This window comes from Trachinotus anak, unplaced genomic scaffold (assembly GCF_046630095.1).
Source record: "Trachinotus anak isolate AG129_WGS33_773 ecotype Australia unplaced genomic scaffold, CSIRO_AGI_Tana_v1 ptg000026l, whole genome shotgun sequence".
NCBI classification, from domain to species: Eukaryota; Metazoa; Chordata; class Actinopteri; order Carangiformes; family Carangidae; genus Trachinotus; species Trachinotus anak.
Window position 1 is genome coordinate 4,275,751 of NW_027273877.1, and position 19,747 is coordinate 4,295,497.

At 43.1% G+C, this 19,747-nt stretch overlaps 1 protein-coding gene across 2 annotated transcripts in view; it reads left to right on the forward strand.

Annotated features, from left to right (window-relative positions):
- Positions 1-19,747, forward strand: part of LOC139609557 (neuronal membrane glycoprotein M6-b-like) — a 33,315-nt gene that overhangs the window by 10,534 nt on the left and 3,034 nt on the right. For both annotated transcript variants that reach the window (XM_071464301.1, XM_071464300.1), the window contains exons 2-6: positions 16,307-16,493; positions 16,681-16,840; positions 17,456-17,624; positions 18,810-18,883; positions 18,962-19,027. In XM_071464301.1, the coding sequence (XP_071320402.1) occupies positions 16,307-16,493; positions 16,681-16,840; positions 17,456-17,624; positions 18,810-18,883; positions 18,962-19,027 (656 nt within the window). The remainder of the gene's footprint in view (positions 1-16,306; positions 16,494-16,680; positions 16,841-17,455; positions 17,625-18,809; positions 18,884-18,961; positions 19,028-19,747) is intronic.

The following is a 19,747-nucleotide window of genomic DNA, read 5'->3' on the forward strand; positions in this document are numbered from 1 at the left end:
GGTGCATTTTTATTCCCCCCCCCCCCCCCCCTCCTCATCCTGGTCTCTCACCTATAGTCATTTGTGGGCGATTTGGGGGGGGGGGGGGGGGGGGGTAAAGCAATAGCGGTCTCAGGACAGGAGATTATTCCCACAAATCCACGGCGCAAATTTGACGTTTTCCGTGTTATTTTTTTGCGCCTTCAAAGGGATTTGGAGGCTGACGGAGGGGAATAAGAGGGTGGGCGGGTTGATGGCTTGTGGAAGGTGCACGGTCGGGTTTTATGGAGCATATGAATGCCAATTTGTTCTTGCATTGCTGCACCATCACGCCTAATGAGCGGCTGATAAGGAGGCTGTGCGCTGCGCTGCGCTGCGCTGCGCTCCGTGCACGGCTGCATTGTTTTCCGTCAGGTGTGGAGGCGCCGCTTCATGATCCTCCCGCCGCAGCCGCTTCGATTATTATCGGCGATCGCCCCCCACCCCTTCTACAGAAGCTTGGAGTCTGATCCATCCAGGGGCGTGTGATTAATCGACTGCGATATGACATAGGAACACATGCAGCGTGTGTTTTGTATGACCGCGGTGATCAGGTGCATTTGGAGGCTGCAAAAGACACAATCAGCGGCGCGCTTGACGCAAAAGGGACGGCTGTGTCCATCAGTTACAACCGCACCGCTCAGACATGTTAATGGATCCTCTGTGGGGTTCACACCTACAGGTCGAGCTTCATGAAAGGTGCTGCTTCATACAATAAGGCGACACTGCAGTAAATCCCACAGCATCACTTTGAATGCACAAAAAATCTTCTTTAAACACAGTCAGGTGTCTTTGCAATGTGCATGCAAAAAATACATTTCAACATAAATAATAAGAGTTTTATTCATGTGCACACCAAACACCAGCTTCTAATGTGTCGATTTAGTCCAAAAGATGCCAAACTGTTGCTGTTTTCTCGGCTCATTCTGTACCTGTGTGTTGTGTAGGCGTGTCTTTGTGCCACTCCACTCGACGCCCATACAGATGTGGATGTGACTGATTTGTTTTCAGTGTGTCTTGGTAGTAAAAATCTCATCCTTCAGTTTTGGAGACTGCTGTGTTGTTAGCGGAGTAGCTCCCTGATAGCAGGCTGTTCATCATGTCCATCTTGTCTACAGACCTGCTTAAATATGAATGCACTGCTTACTTACGGCATCAGGTTGATGTATAAATCATGAAGATGTGTTCATCATGGGTATTAAAAATGGAGAGAACAACTAAGCATGATGATGATGGAGGGGGTCATATGCTTTTTTTATTTTTATTTACAACTACATTAGTCAGGAGCAGTGGTGCAGCTGATCTGGCATGATGCCTTTTGGGCCTCTTGGCTGTTAGAGAGCAGGGTACTTGATACCGAGTGGAGTGCATGGGCCTGAGGGGCTTTACACACACTCACTCTCATGTGTGCCAGTGTTTTAAAATGAAGGGGGGGTTGAAAAGATGCATTTCAGAAGTGATTTTTAGCTGCAGCATGTACAAAATGGAGTGAATGTTATAGATTTTTAAGGCCGGTTTATCCTACATAGGATCAACACAATGGTCGATACCAGTGTGAGCATTGCTCTGCAATCACACCGCTACATCACAAATTGGTGGTGGGGTTTCTGAGCGGATCATGTCAGAGTTGATGCTAATAAATGTTAGTTTTACTGAAATTACTGCAGGGAAAAGACGTCAGAGGAGAGAGCTTGCATGACCATTGAACTGACCGAGGCCGAAGGAAGGTGAATTTTCTGTGCTTGTGTGATGCAATGCTACCAAGCTAACCAATGACGCCACCATGACATGTAGCTACATTTAGAGGGAGGTGGACGTCAGGTTACGGCGAAGGGTACGCAGCTACAATGTAAGGTGTTTACCTTCAGTCATAAAAAGGCATCAATTTTGGAAGGAAATATTGAGCCACTTAGTTCTGGTTGTTGCGTTGTTGCAACTGATGAGAGCCTGTCGTGACTTGATTTTTATTCTTTAATCAGATTTTGTGACTTCAAAATCTCAGCAGCAACACACTCTCTCCTGCAGCAGGAGTTGGACCCTGGAACAGTGACATTACTGGGTCACAGTGTGTCTGTGACGTAAGGTTCAGAAGAGTGGGGTGTCCCTCAACAGTGATGTTTTAAAAGGGCATTACATCATCCTCTCCTGGGGCGTGCTACTACACACAGACCAGTGTCCGATGAGAGCCCATATCATGCAACTTCAGCTGACAGAGTGCTTTGGGAAGACCTTGAGGATATCTGGGTAGGAGGGCGGCCTTATTTATTGCTAACAATTAACCCCTTGAATTCCTTAATCACTATTTTATGTGGAAGCAGTGAAATTATAACTGTGCGCTCACCCAGTTCAACCTCTGCAGCCTGGACTGTTGTGCTCCAGGTGTGATGTTGTGCAACCAAATCCACCCACACCAGCACACCAAAATAGACTGGATTGGAGGCTGGCCTGTTTTTCTGTGTAATCATTTGTGTGTGCCTTTGACATCTGGAATGTGACCATCAGCTTATAGCAGCCGTCAAGAAGCTGAAGATTTACAGCAGGGGCAACAAGGCAAGAGCTGTCGTGTAAGGAGCTTGTGTCGGTGTGTGCCAGCGGCGCCTCTTCAGCTCCACTTCGACATGGTCCTGATTCAGGAAGCAGATGGAGGAAGTTTTCAGTGCATTAACTAAAGTACTGTACAGGGATACAGTTTTAGAGTATTTATACTTAAAAGGTCCCATCTTGTATAAAGTGTATTTCCATGTCTTCTTCAGATCTAGGTTCTATATTAATACTGTGAAAGTATCAAAGCCTCAGTCCACAGAGAAATGCACACAGCCTGCATTCAGACACTGAGCCGTAAAACGAGCTGTCAGGACTTCTGTAACTTTGTGATGTCACAACAAAGCAGTCACCGCTCTCAGCCATGCCCCAAGCCCAGACCACCTGGACCCACTATCCATTGGAGGATTTGGTTTCTCTGACTGCTAACCTGAAATCTGGTATATTTTTATTGAATCAATAAGAAAACAGTCAGCCAACCAGAAGAGAGGACCTATAACTTGAGTATTTCCACTCTCACTACCTTATAATTCGTCTCCACTACATTAAAAAAAAATACCATAATTAATTTATAAAATATAAAATATAATGTATAATAATATAACACTGACAGGAGCAGCTTTCCATGTATAATAACTACTATTACTTTTAATACTTAAATTACATTTTACTTGTAATCCTTTTATGTGTACTTTTTCTGCTACTTAAAGACTGGAAACAGGGGGAAGCAGCTGGTTAACTCATTGTATCCTGTTTAAACCACAATAATTAGCAAGACATTTTTGTCTTAAATGTGTTAAGTAATAGAAAGAAATAAGAGCTGAGCCCGGTTTTTGCTCCACAATTATGATTTTAAAGCACATGCAACTTATTTTAGCATCACGCTCACAGTTTTGTTGTAAAGGGCATGCTAAATAGCTGCGCCGTAATTATGGTAAACAGAGTCCATGTTCTTGATTGCATTGCTGTTGTGTCTCTGCGCAGCGTCTCTGCACGACACTGAGCTGAGAGTAATTACCGACTGGAAAATGAACACGGAACACAGGCATGGTTTATAATCCGGAGGAACGGGTGGTGGTGGTGGTGGTGGTGGTGGTGCTGCTGGGTATGGATTGATCTTTTTGCTTGATTGCTTCCTATAATCTCTAATCTGTATGTCTGTAGAGGTACACTGTGCCCAGGACTCGGATAACGAGACGATGTCTGAGGCACAATTAAATCTGATGTCATTAGTATGAGACAGTTTGATTAGCGAAAGCAGCGTTCCCATGTGACATTTTTATTTTTACCTTTAATGCAGCTCCGTAATGCGGCTTTGAGTGTTTCAATGTGGCCCTGAATGCATTTCTACTTAACCTTAACCTCCCCTTTGTTTCAAGAGATTGGCCTGTTCACACACTCCTTCCTTCCTTTCCTGTGTGTGTGTGTGTGTGTGTGTGTGTGTGTGTGTGTGTGTGTGTGTGTGTGTGTGTGTGCGCGCTCTTACATAACGCATCGCTGGCTCTCAGTCCTCAGCTATGATGTTCAGATCAGAACTGTAAAAGATTACATCACCGTCTGGTGGGGTGCAGGTTTTGTTGAATTTTCTGCATGGGAGGGCAGAGCTACTGCAGCCTCTGAAGGACAAAGAGAGTTCCTCTTAATTAGTCTATCAACTTTTTTCCCCACAGTAAAATCTGTGATGTAGATGTAGAATTCTTTAAATGAATGTCAACATTTTGGGAAATATAGTCAAACATTTTCTTATCCCATCTTTATCTGCATAATCATAACTGACTAAGTGAGTCTGTTGGTATCCAAACCTTTCACATCTTCCCGAGGGGTCAGAATGGATTAAAAAAAAAGAGAAACATATCAGATACTGTTATCTCCTCAGGCCTCTGAAAATCATTCAAAATGGAAATGGAGTTCTGAACTGCTCACAACGTCCACTTGAAGGGACATCCTATCTCCAAGAGGTTACAAGGAGACTTATTGATTTGTTTTAAAGGGTCAAAAAGAAGCAGAAAAAGGTTGGGAACTACTGCATTAGTCAATTAGTTGACGAATCAATTAATTATTTAAGCCATTTTTAAGCAAAATATCATATCACCCAAACCAGGAAGAGTGCACCTCATTTTTTTCTTTTTAACCACAAGACTGGGTTCATCGGAATCTAAAGGCCAACCCCTGTTTGATGATCATCAGTCGGGCGACAGTACGACGACAGTGCAGGAGCTGGACTCGTCTCCCTGCTGGTGCTGACATTTGGTTTGTGTTGCAGATAAATACTGGACAGGTTCCCTTCCCTGCCTTCTTGCCCTCACTGTAAATCAAGCATTGCACGTTTGATGTTTGTATAAAACATGTTGATCATTAATGGATCGTTGATTCTTCAAGGACAGTAGTACAGGTTACACTGACTTCCTGTAACGCATCAGTTAAATATTTAAACTTGTTTCAATTAAAAAAAAAACAACATTTTCTCTTTTTTTTTTTTTGAATGAACTTGTTGCCCATCATCAGTGTTACTCTGCCTTGTAATCCACTGGACAGGCCAAAGCAAAGCCCTGCTTCCACACACACAAATCCTAAGACGCCTCTTGTCCACACTCTGCAAGGAGTGAGAGTTAGCAGAGAGCTGCTCATTATTAAGCTCGTGTGTGTCTAATACAACTTTAGGGCAGAAACATTCATCACTTCACCCACACACACTTATCTTCTGTCGCTCTGCTAATGGCAAGGTTGTGCAATATCCAAACGATTTCCCCTCTTAAGGAGAAACTTGTCTAAACACAGGAAGTGATTTGACCCATAATAAAAACAGATGTATTGACGCATGTTATTTTTTGTGCCCACATTCAGCAAGTTTACAGCAAACTGTTTGGCTGAGCATTAACCATGGTTGTTGTTCAGCCAAACACGGATGCAAACTTTGGAAACTGTGCGTCAATCTAGCACCAAATTTCCTTTGTATTTCATTAATTGACCACCAAGTGTAATTGTAGCTGCTTTGGACATTTTCAGCTGACGAACTGTCATTGTGCTGCTGCTTTTCTCTCTCACACACACCCACACACACTTAATGCATAGACTCGCTTTTATTGGAATCAGTCTCCACATAACCACCTCTCATCTAGGCTGAAGCTCTTCTCTCCAGTTTCATCTCCTTGTGGCAGTTTTTCAGTGACAATATTAAGAAAAAAAAAAAGCCCACACACTGAAATTGATCACTGAAATCAAACAGCCACCATGTTTTGACGTGACACTTTCAACAGGGAAGGTTCACCATGGCACCGAGCAAGGTCCTTATATAGACTTCACCTGATCCAACGCAGGTGTGAGTACCAGGTGGAGCTATGACATCAATTTTCAAGTGTTTCAAAGAGTTTCTACGAAATTGAAACCAATAAATTAAGATTCAAGATGCAGATTTTAACCGCAGATGTTTAGTCTGGTTCCAACAGGATGACACTTGATGAGGTTTACTGTGCTTTCAGTTTGAGTTTGCATGCAAGAGACGCAAACCACAAAAAACTGTTGACAAGTCTTCCTCTTGAAACTTTTTTTACGCTCAGGATTGTGTCCTTGCACGCTCTCAAAACTTGTCTTGCACTTGACATCTCAGACTGTGCAGATTTATTTGATTGATTGATTTATTGCCACAGTCCTTTTTCGTTTTCCTCTCTTCTCTTTCTCTCCTCTCCTCTCGGTCTTGTCCTTATTCATCTCCTAATCTCCTCTTCCTGCACACACACACATACACACACACACACACACTCATGCACACACCCTATTCTCCTCTCACCCCGGAGGTGTGTGAGGTTGTGGGAGCATGTGAAAGCCGTCACACAGGGAGAGGCTCATGTGTTCCTCATTTGAAGCCATTTGCCCAAAGCATGCTGTCAGCCTCCATCTGGATATGTGTGTCTATGTGTGTGTGCATGTATGTGTGTGTTAGTTTGTGTGTGCGTGTGTGTGTTCTTGTGTTTGTTTACGTGTCAATGACCAGGAGTGGTCGAGGGGAATGCCTGTGTCAGTGCTTTGCTTGCGATGGAGGAAAAGCTCTATTTTTGTGTGCACATGTGTGGGCGAGACCGTGTGGTGCGCCGCTGTGTTCATATTCAGCTCTCCCAGTCCCCACACTCTGGTCACATTTACTGTATATTTAAATCAACTTTCTCTGCTTGCATGCTCGCAAAACAGCATTTAGTACGAACGTGTCTCGTTAATATTTATTGCACGGTACAAAGAGTGCTCTTGTGGCATCCACTTCAAAAACATGCCCATGAATGGGGAAGTGGTCTCAGGCTGAACGTGCTTTTGTGAAATTGCTTCCACTACCAAAAAAATTAAATAGCCAAACATTAAATAAAAATAAGCCTCGATCTTGAAATTTTAAAATTTAGAGAAGAGGAATTATTTGATCGACAGGAAATGAATCTACGATTTAAGCGAGTCTATAGTCAGACAGAGTTGGTGGAGGCCCCAGTGGTGCCAGAAATGTTTTCCCTCATTCTGCATTACTATTTTCTTTAGATGATACATTTAATGTTACTTAACACAGAACCACAGGCTCTTCCAGGTAATGTAATGACCCCATAGGTTCATATTAAGGCACGAGTTTTAACCTAGTTTCTGAGAAATCACGTTTTCTCCATCTTTTTGGCACGAGTCACACGTCTAAATAGTACAATACCCATGATCCTCAGCGGTTGTTGCTGTGGAGAGGAAGTGTGAATCTGAGCTGTGGAGAATTTGAAACACTGTTGTTTCAGTTGTCAGTAAAATGCGGCACCACAGCTGCTGAACTCAGTTTAAAAGTGAAATGATTTAAGTTTTAAACTTGATGATTGGATGTTTCTTGCTGAAATGCACCATGGGAGTCGCAGTTAACTTCTCCCCACGAAAATGTCTTTTTATTAATTTATTCAAACAATAAATTTACCAAATAGTGCACTACACTTACTCTCCATGTACACTACTTTCTGCTCACAATCCCAGAATGCAATGCTTTGCTTTTCTTACATGACAAAATATGTCCAAAATTTACTCAATACTGATTAAACTACTGAGTGTGTGTTTTATAGGGAGATGTGCATAGTAGCTTCCAAGGCTAAACGATTATTGATTTATTGAGAATAAATTGACAGATGAATTTATAATAAAAATAATCATGCAGCCGTACACAGAAGCAACAGATTAGAAAAATTTGGAAAGAAATGCACAAGATAGTACAACACCATAATCTGAACGCGTCACCCTCCAACGCTACAACACATCTATGTTTGATCCCCAGTCTGCAGCGGGTGTATGAATAGCAGCAAGTGGCAGGTTGGCTCAGCATGTCTTGTTCCTGAGTGATGCCAAACTCCCCTGGCCTTCCTCCATCACCCATGGATGCCCAATCTGCTCTTCCCAACCACAGCCCATAAAAAGCCCGATGCTGATTAGTGCTTGTCATCATTAGCCATGGCTGACATCAATAAATGTCTGCGCCTGAACAATGTGTGGGTCATTGTGTCTCTCAGTTAAAGGCTGGGGGTCTGTGCCTGATTTAAGGCCTTTTGTGATGGTGTGAGCTTTGTTTTTCTGGGTTTGTGGTGACCCCTCATTAAGAATTTGGTCAATTTTTTATTTCTTCTTCTCTATTTCCTTAATATTTGATGAACAATAAGACTAGAAACCTAACTATGTGGAATCAGCCTTCACAGAAAGTATACAGTAAATGAGACTCATATTTGAGAGTTCTTGCTCAGTTGTGCCAGCTACACACACACACACACTCACACACTTGCACACACACACAATGTTAATCGAGCCCCCGAGGCTACTGGAAAGTGAATCTTCATAATCACATCAGGGGGAGGGGGTTGGAGCAGAGGCGGAGGGGCCAGGGGAGGGCCACCGACTTCTTTGACATCTCAGGGAAAGCCACATTGGCCAAGTTGGTTGCGTAACCGCTGATGGCACGGCACTTGTAGCCACAGGGGCCATTTTACATTTTGGTGGAACAAGACTCAAACTAATAGCGTTCACTCCGCTCCACTGAGCAGCTCAGGACAGGTGATCCTGCTTCTGCATATGGGCAGCTCCGAGACAAGAGAGTGCTGGTTAGGTAGGCAGTCAGTGCACCCCATAGCCAAGCACTTTTAAATAGACTCTTTAAATGTTTTGTTGCTAATTGTACTCAACTCATTATACTAAATAACCCTAAAGGAAGTTTTTTCCTGCATCATTATACGATACAAATTCTGAGATTTCTAAACTTTCTTAACATCTTGAGAACAACTTTTCTTATGTGGAAGCCCATTTCATAAGTTAATTAATTTTATAAAAATAAATGAAAATAAAAGTTAGTCATGATAAAAAATAAAACTACTGAAGGTAGTAAGTCAAACATGCTTTACTGTTACATAACTTTGGCTTCGTGCATGAACATTTGGCCACGCTGTCTCATACTCTTGTATAATTTTTACTTACCAACTTCCTCAAAATTTGGATTTATATTGTACTTGAATTACATTTTTATCATTTTGACTCATTATCTTCTCATTTTTAACACTTTCTCATAATTTTGGCTTAGTAATCTTATCATTCTTTTATTTTCCTGGCACAACTGGGCATCCATATTTCATATCCTACTGAACATTGGCTGCTTTTTGAGGCTGATTTTTCTTAATCGGTGAAAGGTGAAAACTGCGTGTGTTTGTTTATTGGCAGAGGCTGGAGGTATCAGGACTAAACAGCATGTCTTTCTCCGCATCTGTGTGTGTTTGGTACAAGGGCATCCACTCTCATGTGTGTCCCATCTGTATATTGGTTTGTGTCTTGGGAGTTGAGTTCCTCACCCAGCTGTTACAGTTTAACCCAGATCAGCCACAGAAACACAGACGTAGTGGGAACCAACACGCAGCAGATCAGCAGGACAGAAGTATTGATCACCCAGCAAAATTCCAATACTAGGATTTTAGAGCTGTACAGTCCATCACCCTCAATTAAGCGGGGCCAGATGCTGACCTTGTGGCCCTCATAATGCTGCATAACCAGCCAAGGGCTTCTCACAAACAGAAGATTAGGGTCAGTTATGTACCGTGGGAAAAAAAGGAAAAAACAGGGTTCTGGTTGGGAATGGTGATGGCCGCTGGGATCATCCTCTTACCTGGAGCAGAGCAAATTGTGTCCTCTTGATCAACGCCACAAACAAGCCGATTACTCAAAATGTTTGCCTTGATAATGTGTCGTTTGTCAGATGAATACGTGTGGAGATGAGGAAAGGAGTCAAAGGGGTCAAGATGATACATATTCTAAAGTTAAACTTACTTATATTACGAGGTTGATTGGTGAAATCTGGGAAGATGGCGACAAAAAATGGGCCAAGAAACACCTGATTTCCTTTGCAGACAAGGACGAACAAAAGAAGCAATTTGAAGGCATCACATTTCTAACATGATTTTTTTCTATTTTCTGATATTTTACATAAAACAATAAACTGATTAACTATGAAAGTAATCGGCATATTAATTAATCATGAAATCTTTGTGGAAAGAGGGATTGTTGCCTGACTGAACTGAGTCTGACCATTTAACTCCATGTGTTTCTGTCCCTGTTGGACATATAATGTCGCTGTGTTCCCAGATTTCAGCAGTGACTTCCTGTCTTACATCTGGTTTACTGTTGGTTGAATGATAGACAACAGTACAAAAATAAGACCCAAGTTGTCATAATTAATGACATACAGCCTTGTTTTTTGCATCGTGACGGTGTAGTTTGATGTTCCCTCTTGGTTTTTAAAAAGGTTAAAAAAAGCTCAGAGGAGCATTTTATCCTACAGCTCAAGTGGAAAGACGGAAATCTCCCTAGCTGCAGTTATGAGCTTGTTGTTGTGGCTGATGGCTGCTGCCATCAAACAGATGGGGCTTCTTTTTCATCTCAACCAGAGCGGCCGCAGCCATCCATCCTCCTCCCATTTCTTTCTCTTTCACTTTCCCACACCTTTCCTCTGTCTCTCTCTCTCTCTCTGAGGCCCTCCTCAACTCTTGTGGGAATCTGCCCATAATGCATTGTGAGGAAATTGCCCCATAATGAATACAGCACTTCTAAATTGGAATATAGCCGCAGGCAGGGACCAGACCGGCCGCTGAAATATTCACAAAGCTTTATTAACGCTGTTATTCCTGGCAGATGCACTGTGGGTACTAACAGTTGGCGATAATCAGGCTGTGCCACTGAGTTTTACAGTTTACAGCAAATCATTAACTATTGGGACAGTCGATGTGATCTCTCTCTCCCCTGCTCTCAATTTATATTTAAGTCTGCTTCATAGGCATGGCTGCAAGGAAATCAATTGTGCCAGAGAAGCACAGCACAGAAATTCAGGTAGTTTCACCTAAAGATGTCAGGAGTTATTTTGAGCGTCCAGTTTATATTGACCTCAATTACTTTGCTCTATATACTGAGATTCTGTATTTAAAATACAAATGCTACAAGTTCAAACCTGGTGACAATGTGACAATGACGTCTGAAAGGCAACATGTACTGGAGGGATTATTCTCTGGGGAACACTCTTCATTTGAAGTCGTGGGTGTCAGGTGATTGACAGGAAGCAGAACATAACCACAAAAGATGTCAGCGGTCGGTGACAAGCTCTGTCTCCACACATGTGTGCTCTGCACCACGCCTCATTCATCCAATCACAGAGCCTGAAACGCCTTGTGGTCCAGTAAAAAGACATGAAACATAAAAAAAAAAAAAAATGGGACAAAAATCAAATGAAGGTTTTGTATTGACTGTGTGGATTATCTGCTGCTGTGGAAGATGATTTTGTAGATGACACAAACTGCACAGAAAATCAGGAATAATGATAGTGATGAATAAACATCAGTGTTTTTGTTCAGCTGCACAGATTCTGACACATCAGTCACTTCAGGCAGTTGTGTAATGTTGTGTCATGTTGTGTAATGTTGTATAAAATGTTGCATAATGTTACTACAACTTCATGGTCACTTTGGAAATGTATCAAGTGTAAGAGTATAAAGATTTAAACCTAAAAACAGCAAGTGTGTTTTGGTGATTGTAACCTGAACTTAAAGCTGCTATAATCAATATTTTTATATAACAGAGTCATATAACAGAGCTAAAAGAAGAGGACTTTAATACGTCATATGGTATATAAAGACGATGTTGTTTCATATCTGCTGGATGTGTAAATAAGCTTAGCCTCTTAGCCTAAAGGTGACAATATTAATGTGATTCAGTTTGTTTTTATGCCCCCAAGTGGGCAAACAAAAAGAGTTAATGCAAGTTTAACAATGAAAACTATTGCTAGCTAGATTTTCTGCAGCTAAAAGATGTAACCTCCACGTTCCTATCACTTTATGACCAATGCACATACAGATATACCAACAATAGAGATATCTGTGGTTTGAATCACTGAGCTCGGATGAGCTCGCTGGAGACTTGGCAGGCGGCAGGTAATACGAGTTCTTTCCGTCGACACAGAGGCAGTATACCTGGAGGAGTGTGCTGGAAATAAACCTCCTCTTTCCTGCATCTGCCTCCCTTTCATGTCAAATAATACAATTTCTGTTTGACCCACTTCCTAAAACCTGAGCGGAGAAATATGGATAGAGGTACTTTTACACCTCCCTCCTTCCATTTCTGTAGTTAATGCCTCATTTGTTTTTATCTTCTGATGTGGTTTTATTATTTTCGGACTGCTGTCATCATTTAGCACCAGTCTTTAGGTTGTGACTGTTGTTGCATTGCTCTACATGTGTGTGTGAGTGAGAAGAGTAAAGCGGCAGCGGAGGACTACGCTACCGCTGAACTGGGTCGTGGGTAACACGTTGCTATGGCAACTGCTATTTGCCGGCCCTGGGGCCAAGCGCTGCTCTGGGTCCTCTCTCTGTTCGCTCACTCTGCCTCTTTCTTTACCTTCTTCTCTCTTTTTCCTCCTCTGCTCGCTCGCTTATCGATCTCTCGCTCGGTCTTCCTCTCCATTCACCTCTGCTTTTCTTTTTCTCTCTCACACTCCTCGCTTATGCCTTCATTCTTCCTTCTCTCATCCCTCCCTTTTGCCTTTTGCATGTGGAAAAAACAAAAAGAGCAGGCGTCTGTCATTCTTAGGCTTAACTGTCACCCACTGCTGCAAATTGAAATCCTAATTTAAGGAACATTTCTTAACTTGTCCTGCAGCTCTGTTGGAAGGACAAGATTTAACAGCAGGGTATACTAATGCTTAATTGCATTGTTTTGCACTGTGAAATTATTTGCACCTTCGCGGGCAAGATGTTCCCACAGACTGATGCATCGTCCTTCGCTCTGAGATTGTCGAGATGATATACGATACAGCATCGTAACAGGGGCTCGACATATTGTCTCAGCGATTAAGTCCAGCTGGCTCACTGTAACTACAACGCGGGCATGCAGTCGTATTTCAAAGCAAGAGCAGAGAAGAAGAAAAGCAGGGGCGAAGGTAGCGAGAGGCAGTGAGGTATAAAACGAGAGCAATGGGCCGACCTCAGTGTGTCACCTAAATTCTACTCTAATGAATAGTCCATTGATTTCCATTAGGGCTGGCTGGAGCTGACCACTCCGGCCTGTCTGTTTCCTATTAGCGCACTTTAAAACTGAGCCTGACAAACAGTCATGGCCACAGGCGGACCGGATGAGGGCCCCGTTTAGTGTGTAAAAGGAACCTATGGATTGCATGGGTGCAGGGAGAAGAAAGAGTTAACAGCAGGAATAACATGAGCCTTAAAAACCAGCCTTGCAGTCCTGGAATTTGTCTTAAATTCGAGCTGTTTCTTTAAACAAATGAGAAAATCAGTGAAAAGGTTCCTTTCTCACCTTGAAAAGAGGTTAGAATGAATATCAAGATAAAGTCGCCTGGAAATTCTTGATTTGCATTTGAAAACGCAGGATTATCCAATCTCACTGACAGGTTTTATTCTGTTCTCTAAATAAAAAAGAGAGGCAGACTGACCTACTAAATCACCTGTTGAGATTGACCTTTTATAGTAGGACGGAGTGTCAGTGCAGAGCAGCCTTTAAACAGCCTCCAGGTCGTCATGGTATCGACCAGTGAGTCCATCGCGGCCCCCCCACCCCTGAGGCCTGGCCTGTTTCTCGGCTCAGGATTTTAGAGCCACGCAGCCTTATCAGCTCCACCTCTCCATCAGCCCGCTTCCTTCATTAACATTAATAGGATTTGGATCTATTATGCAACGAGGCTCCGCTGCGTTACGCAAGGCAGAGTCCTCATCAGCAGCAACACACTTCGGAGGGGAGCAGTTGCATCTTAGATTTATGGCTTGGGTCTTTTTTTTTTTTTTCCCACTCAGACATGGACTGTGGGGGTCTGCCGGCACGTGACCCCTCACTGAGGTCAGGAGCTTCAGACACAAGCTTCAACATTTGAAGGGGGCACCACAAGCGAACAGAATGAAACAGTGAAACTTAACATGATGAATTAGGAAAGAAAAAACATTTAGCATTATAGGAGATATTTTTCCTTTTGCTACATAGCTAACAATCACATTAACAGCTGTTTACTTACCAGTCTGGCAGAAATGTTGCGATTGCCAACCAGCTAGCCTCAGCTCGTTTCACCACCTTCTGACAGCAGCTCGCTGTGTGTCTTCTTGTCCGTCTGGCAGCAGAGAAAACATACAAATTGTTAGGACTGTGGTGAAGCTGGACCCTATTTGCATAAACGTCATTGTATTGTAAAAATAAAAATGTTGACGTGATGACGGCGTTAGTTGAAAATTCACATAAGTCATTAGAATTCAACTAGAAGGAGACAAGAGGATATGTACTAGATTTCATGGCATGGCATTTGAGGTTTGTAGAATAACATATAATCTGAACTTAAAACATGAAAATCACCACATTTAGGTTCAGTAAGTTGCCATTTTGCCTCCAGCAGTGATTCTATTGATGGTTCTTCCTCTTCCCCTCAGGGGGGCTGAAATCAATCTGCTCTTTTAGACTCATCAATAACATCTGTCCACAGGCTTGTAACACTACCTGGCCTGGACGATCGATTCAGAAACAACTGGGAGTGCACTAGTAGAGGAGGGTTTTCATTTCAAAATAAAATGACTTTCTTGTCGTGTTTTGTTGGGGATGTCACCTGCAAACCGAACATGGGAAAGCCTTGAGAAGTGTGTGTGTGTGTGCGCGCGTGTGTTTGTGTGTGTGGTTTAATTGCTTTCTGTGGAGGGATATCACCTCACGTCACCGGCCGTCAGAGTCAGTTGACTGAGTTTGATGTTGATGAACGCTGTCAGAGGGTCTTAGCTCCTGCTTGTGTGGATGTTAGAGTGAATCTCATGTTCTCATAGGATCGCCTGTCATATGCAGTATATATCAGAAAAGACCATCACTGGCACCAAGTGTGTGTTTTTCTCTAATGCTTGCCATCACTTCAGAAGCAGAGGGTGTCAGGACAGATCCTCCCATGTCTGCAGAGCTGCATGTACACGTTTTAAAGACATATAATGCCGTTAAATTATGTTTTCAAGGCTTTGCAAATAGAAATGTTCAGATTCAACAAACTTCTGAACATGAAATAATAATGCTTCAGTTGCCAAATGGAGCAGGTTGTCATGGAAACAGCAAAAGTGGCACACACAAGACAGTTCATTTTGTCTTTTTTTTTTTTTTTTTCCCTGAGTAACTTCCGGCTTTGCTAGAGGAGCTATTTTTACCAGGCATTATATAAGATGCAACTCTTGTGCTCAATACAATGTGTTATTTTCCCTCTTTTTTGTTCCTCTCGACTGTGATGGGAGCAGGATGCGCCGCGCTTTCCCGTACCTGCACATCTCAAGCCCTTGACTCACACGGGAAGCTTCGAGCGCTGCTGCGGTTAATGGAAAACAAATTTACTAATTCATCACCGTCAGTGTGTAGAAACTGCACGAGCCCAAGGGATCATTTAGCTGCGTTCATCGTCATTTTGGAATCAGAATGTCCCTTCTTCAAATTTGATTGCATCAAAAACAAATAAATCAGTCAAACATTCAGTATTTTTGAGGCACAACCCCAGTAAGTGCCACTTAAACGTCATTTCTCTGTTGCCCTAGAAAATGCCTAGAGTCATTTATTTTTTAGTGATTTATTTAGGATTAGGTCATGAGTTATTCATGCAATCTGTTTATAAGGCAGAATAAAAAACTTGATTTTTTTTCCTTTAAAGACAAAAGGGAGAAAGAGCAGGTCTTGAGGAAGAGGAGGATGTGAGCATGTTGTGCAGCTTACATGTAATATTCAGCAGCCCCAGCTGAGCTCAAAGTGAAGACGCACTAACTGTGAAAGATGCTATGATTAGCCTCTCGACACGCCTGACAGGGAGAAGTGTTGTTCTCCCCTTGTAGACTCAGAGAGACGAGCGTGACGCTCCTGCTGCACGCACGCTTGACTCAGCCCCAGCAGCACGATGGTGAATCTCGCAGGTTTCTGCACACGAGTAATGATCAAGCAGCAGTGGACAAAGTGTTGCACCGAGTGTCATCACCAGAGCTGATTGAGCCACTTTATGAGGAGTCACGTTGCAGCAGTCGGCTCTGCTTGCTCCTGCTTGTTAGAGCAAACATTCTGTTTGCAATCGGGCCTTTAGCCATTTGTTGGCTTTCAGATCTGACCCAGATTGTTTGTTCTTGTATCCTACTTAAAGCCTTTTTAGCTGCGGGCAGCTAAATGCAACAGGAAACTCTTTCTATCTGTGACTAAATCCTGCTCTCTCTGTCTCCCCGTGCAGGATGCTTCGAGTGCTGCATCAAGTGTCTGGGCGGGGTGCCCTACGCCTCCCTCGTCGCCACCATCCTCTGCTTCTCAGGCGTGGCCCTGTTCTGCGGCTGCGGCCACGTGGCGCTGACCGGCACCTTGACCATGCTGGAGAACCATTTCTCCAGGGAGACCAGCAACCACGCCACCCTCACCATGGTGTAAGTCTTCAGTGTGGATCAAACACGAACTGAAACATCAATCTGAAGTGATCTTATACTTAACAGGAACTTAAAGAGGGATGATATCCTGATACCAGAGCATGGTTGCAAAGATGCCACGTGCAGCTTTAAAAGCCCTGTGTCATGACTTAGCTGTTTAACCTCTTTCCTGCATCTGTGTGCTCAGGATCCAGATCTTTCAGTACATCATCTACGGCATCGCCTCCTTCTTCTTCGTCTACGCCATCATCCTGCTGGCCGAGGGGTTTTACACCACCAGCGCCATCAAGAAGGAGCTGCAGAGTGACTTCAAGACCACCGTCTGCGGACGCTGCATCACCGCCTTCGTATGTCAACACGCACAAAAACACAAGCAGCTGCTGCAAATCATCACACCCACTGACCCAGTTCACTCCAAATGAAAGCCTGTAAATGAGATGTAATTACTCTGATGTGCATTTTATAATGTTCCTGCTTAAAATAGTGTTTACAGGCTTAGAAAAATCAGCACAAAACAGTCATCCATTAAGCTTTACAAGCCGGGACAAGAGTCATCTTGAAGGTGTTGCGGAGGCACAATCACACACCTCTTCACATTTATAGACACACACACACATTAGACAGTTACACTATATGCAAACACTTGTGCACACACACTCAAACTCACCCCACTCGAGCCTTGAGGGTAACTCTGGCACAGTTTGTCCGTTCTACCCTGATTACTCTAATTGCTACAGATGTCCAGCAGCATTAGCTTAAGCATGGGTTGTTTGTGTGTGTGTGTGTGTGTGTGTGTGTGTGTGTGTGTGTGTGTGTGTGTGTGTGTGTGTGTGTGTGTGTGGTGGTGGTGGTGGTCTTTAAGGAATAATATTAACCTACTTTTTTTCATGCAACTCAAACTATGGGGACAAAGTAATGTTAATGTAATCTCTCCTTCCTTTTCACCTCTCTCCTCTCCTCAGTTCATGTTCCTGACCTACATCCTCGCTCTGGCCTTCCTCGCCATCTTCGGCTTCACGGCGATCCCCGTTTTCCTCTTCTTCAACATGTGGAATACCTGCGCTGCCATGAAGTCTCCTGACGCCAACATCACCTCGCCTGACTCCATCTGTGTGGACGTCAGGCAGTATGGTAATTAATACAGCAGTTTATTCAGATTATAGCAGTGTTGTAATTTAACAAAAATGCAGTAGAGGTTGAACAGCACGACAGGGCAACGAGCTATTTTTAAAAACCACCTAGTTGTCGGACTAATTGTAAAATCTGTTTGCTCAAAAGATGAGGCAAGAACATTCTGTAAAATGAAATAATAAACATGTTGCACATTTTGATTTGCAGCTAAAGTAGACAGGATGCGATCCCACGCTGTGTTACATGTCCTCCAAGTTTAAGAGAAGCTCCTCTGATCAAGAGAGGGTGAGCTCAAACACGCCGGCTGGCCTCAGCAATAAAAGCTTTCAAGTCTGCGCATAAAACAACGTCCTGGTGGTTCTCACACATGTGGCCCAGACTCACCTGCAGGAGAGCACATAATAAAAAAGAAGCCGGCGTTTTACAACCTGCAGTGTGATTCAAACGGCTTTACTCTTCAGCCACATCACATACTCATCTCAAGCTGCTTTAAATGTCACTTTCTATACGGGGAGAGGTCAACAAACACATTTAGATTATTGAGGAGCCTGATTGGGCCTGTATGAAAATCCACCTTCCTGCAGAATTACAGCACAGCAACGCTCTCCTGTGACTGAATATCTGCTTATCTGTTTGATGGCCTAATGTACAGTATGTGACCCACATTTGGAAGACAGCTGGCCCGCGTACAAAGTAGGATGAGGCTCACATATGCTTCACTGGCAGTCACACTCGGTATGAAATATTAACCCCAATTACTGGCAGTCGTTAAATTATTGTCAGCAGCAAGCTGGATTGATCATGGACATGTTTTATAATATTTTTTTTTTTTGGAAGCCATTCTTTAAGTGTCAAATCTATAATAATGTTACTAATCATTTTAATTAGAGGAATTTATAAAAATGTCAAAAAAATGACACTAAAACAGGCGGGAAAAAATGAAGAAGTCTACGCTACACAGTCTGTAAAAATGTTTCTACAGTAAAGAAGTGATTCAAAATAATGACCCATATTTTTCCTGTAGGAGAGGCTCAGAGGCTCGGACAGCAGCAGCCCTGTTTCCTTTAATCTTTATCCGAGCCTAATTCATAATGCCTTCAATCATACAGTCAGTCTCGGGGGAGGGAAAAAAGCTTCTTGTCTCAGATGAGAAAGCTGTGACGTTTCATCTCTCTGATCCTGCAGGTGTTATTCCCTGGAACGCCACACCGGGAAAAGCATGTGGAGCCACACTGGGCGACATCTGTAACACAAGCGAGGTGAGAGGACACTGATCTTCCCTTATTGCTTTTTTTTTTGTAATCTCCTCCCTCGCTAATTTCTCTTTTCACCCACAGTTCTACCTGTCCTACCACCTCTACATTGTCGCTTTGGCCGGTGCCGGAGCCACTGTCATCGCTTTGGTAAGCTCCTCATGATCCCGCTGATAATGTGCTGCTGGAAATATGCACGTTGCTATGGCGTCCTTATCTGTTGCCACGGCAACCACCGCCTCTCACGTTTATCAGCGTGTCATCCTATGGGTTGAAATCTTACCGTGCAGCCTGCCTCTGTGTGTGAGCGTGTGCTGACAGAGGGTCAGTGTTTTACTCTGCTGCGGAGGCGGACTTTTTTGTTTAGGTAGAACGAGATAGAGAATAGTATCAACAAGGCAAGAAAGAAGCAGCTGAGCAAAAGAGTGAACATGCTCTGCACTGGTTTGTATTCTTGAACTGTATTTTTTAAAAGGTGCACACTTCTTCAACTCATCAATTTGTTAAATGTGACCATTGCTTTATTACTCCACTACTGATCAGTGCAATCACCTGCAGAAACTTCACCATATCAAGTTATCAGGTTATTATGGGTGTAACTTTTCAAACATCAATTAAAAATGTAACTTTAGAGGGTCAGTGCTAATTAAACTTCTTATAAAACTGCTACTCTATTTTCTTTGTGCAAGTTTCTTTCTGCAGTTAGTATGCAGTATGGAACAGGACACTGCACTTTGATTGGAATCTATTTGCACATGTATTGCATCATTTCTTGTCAGCAGAAAACAGGAAGCTACATTGAAGTCTTGTATGCAAACTGCAGGAACACCTGTACTCCAGCATCATCCTCCAGTGCACATCATCCGTGCC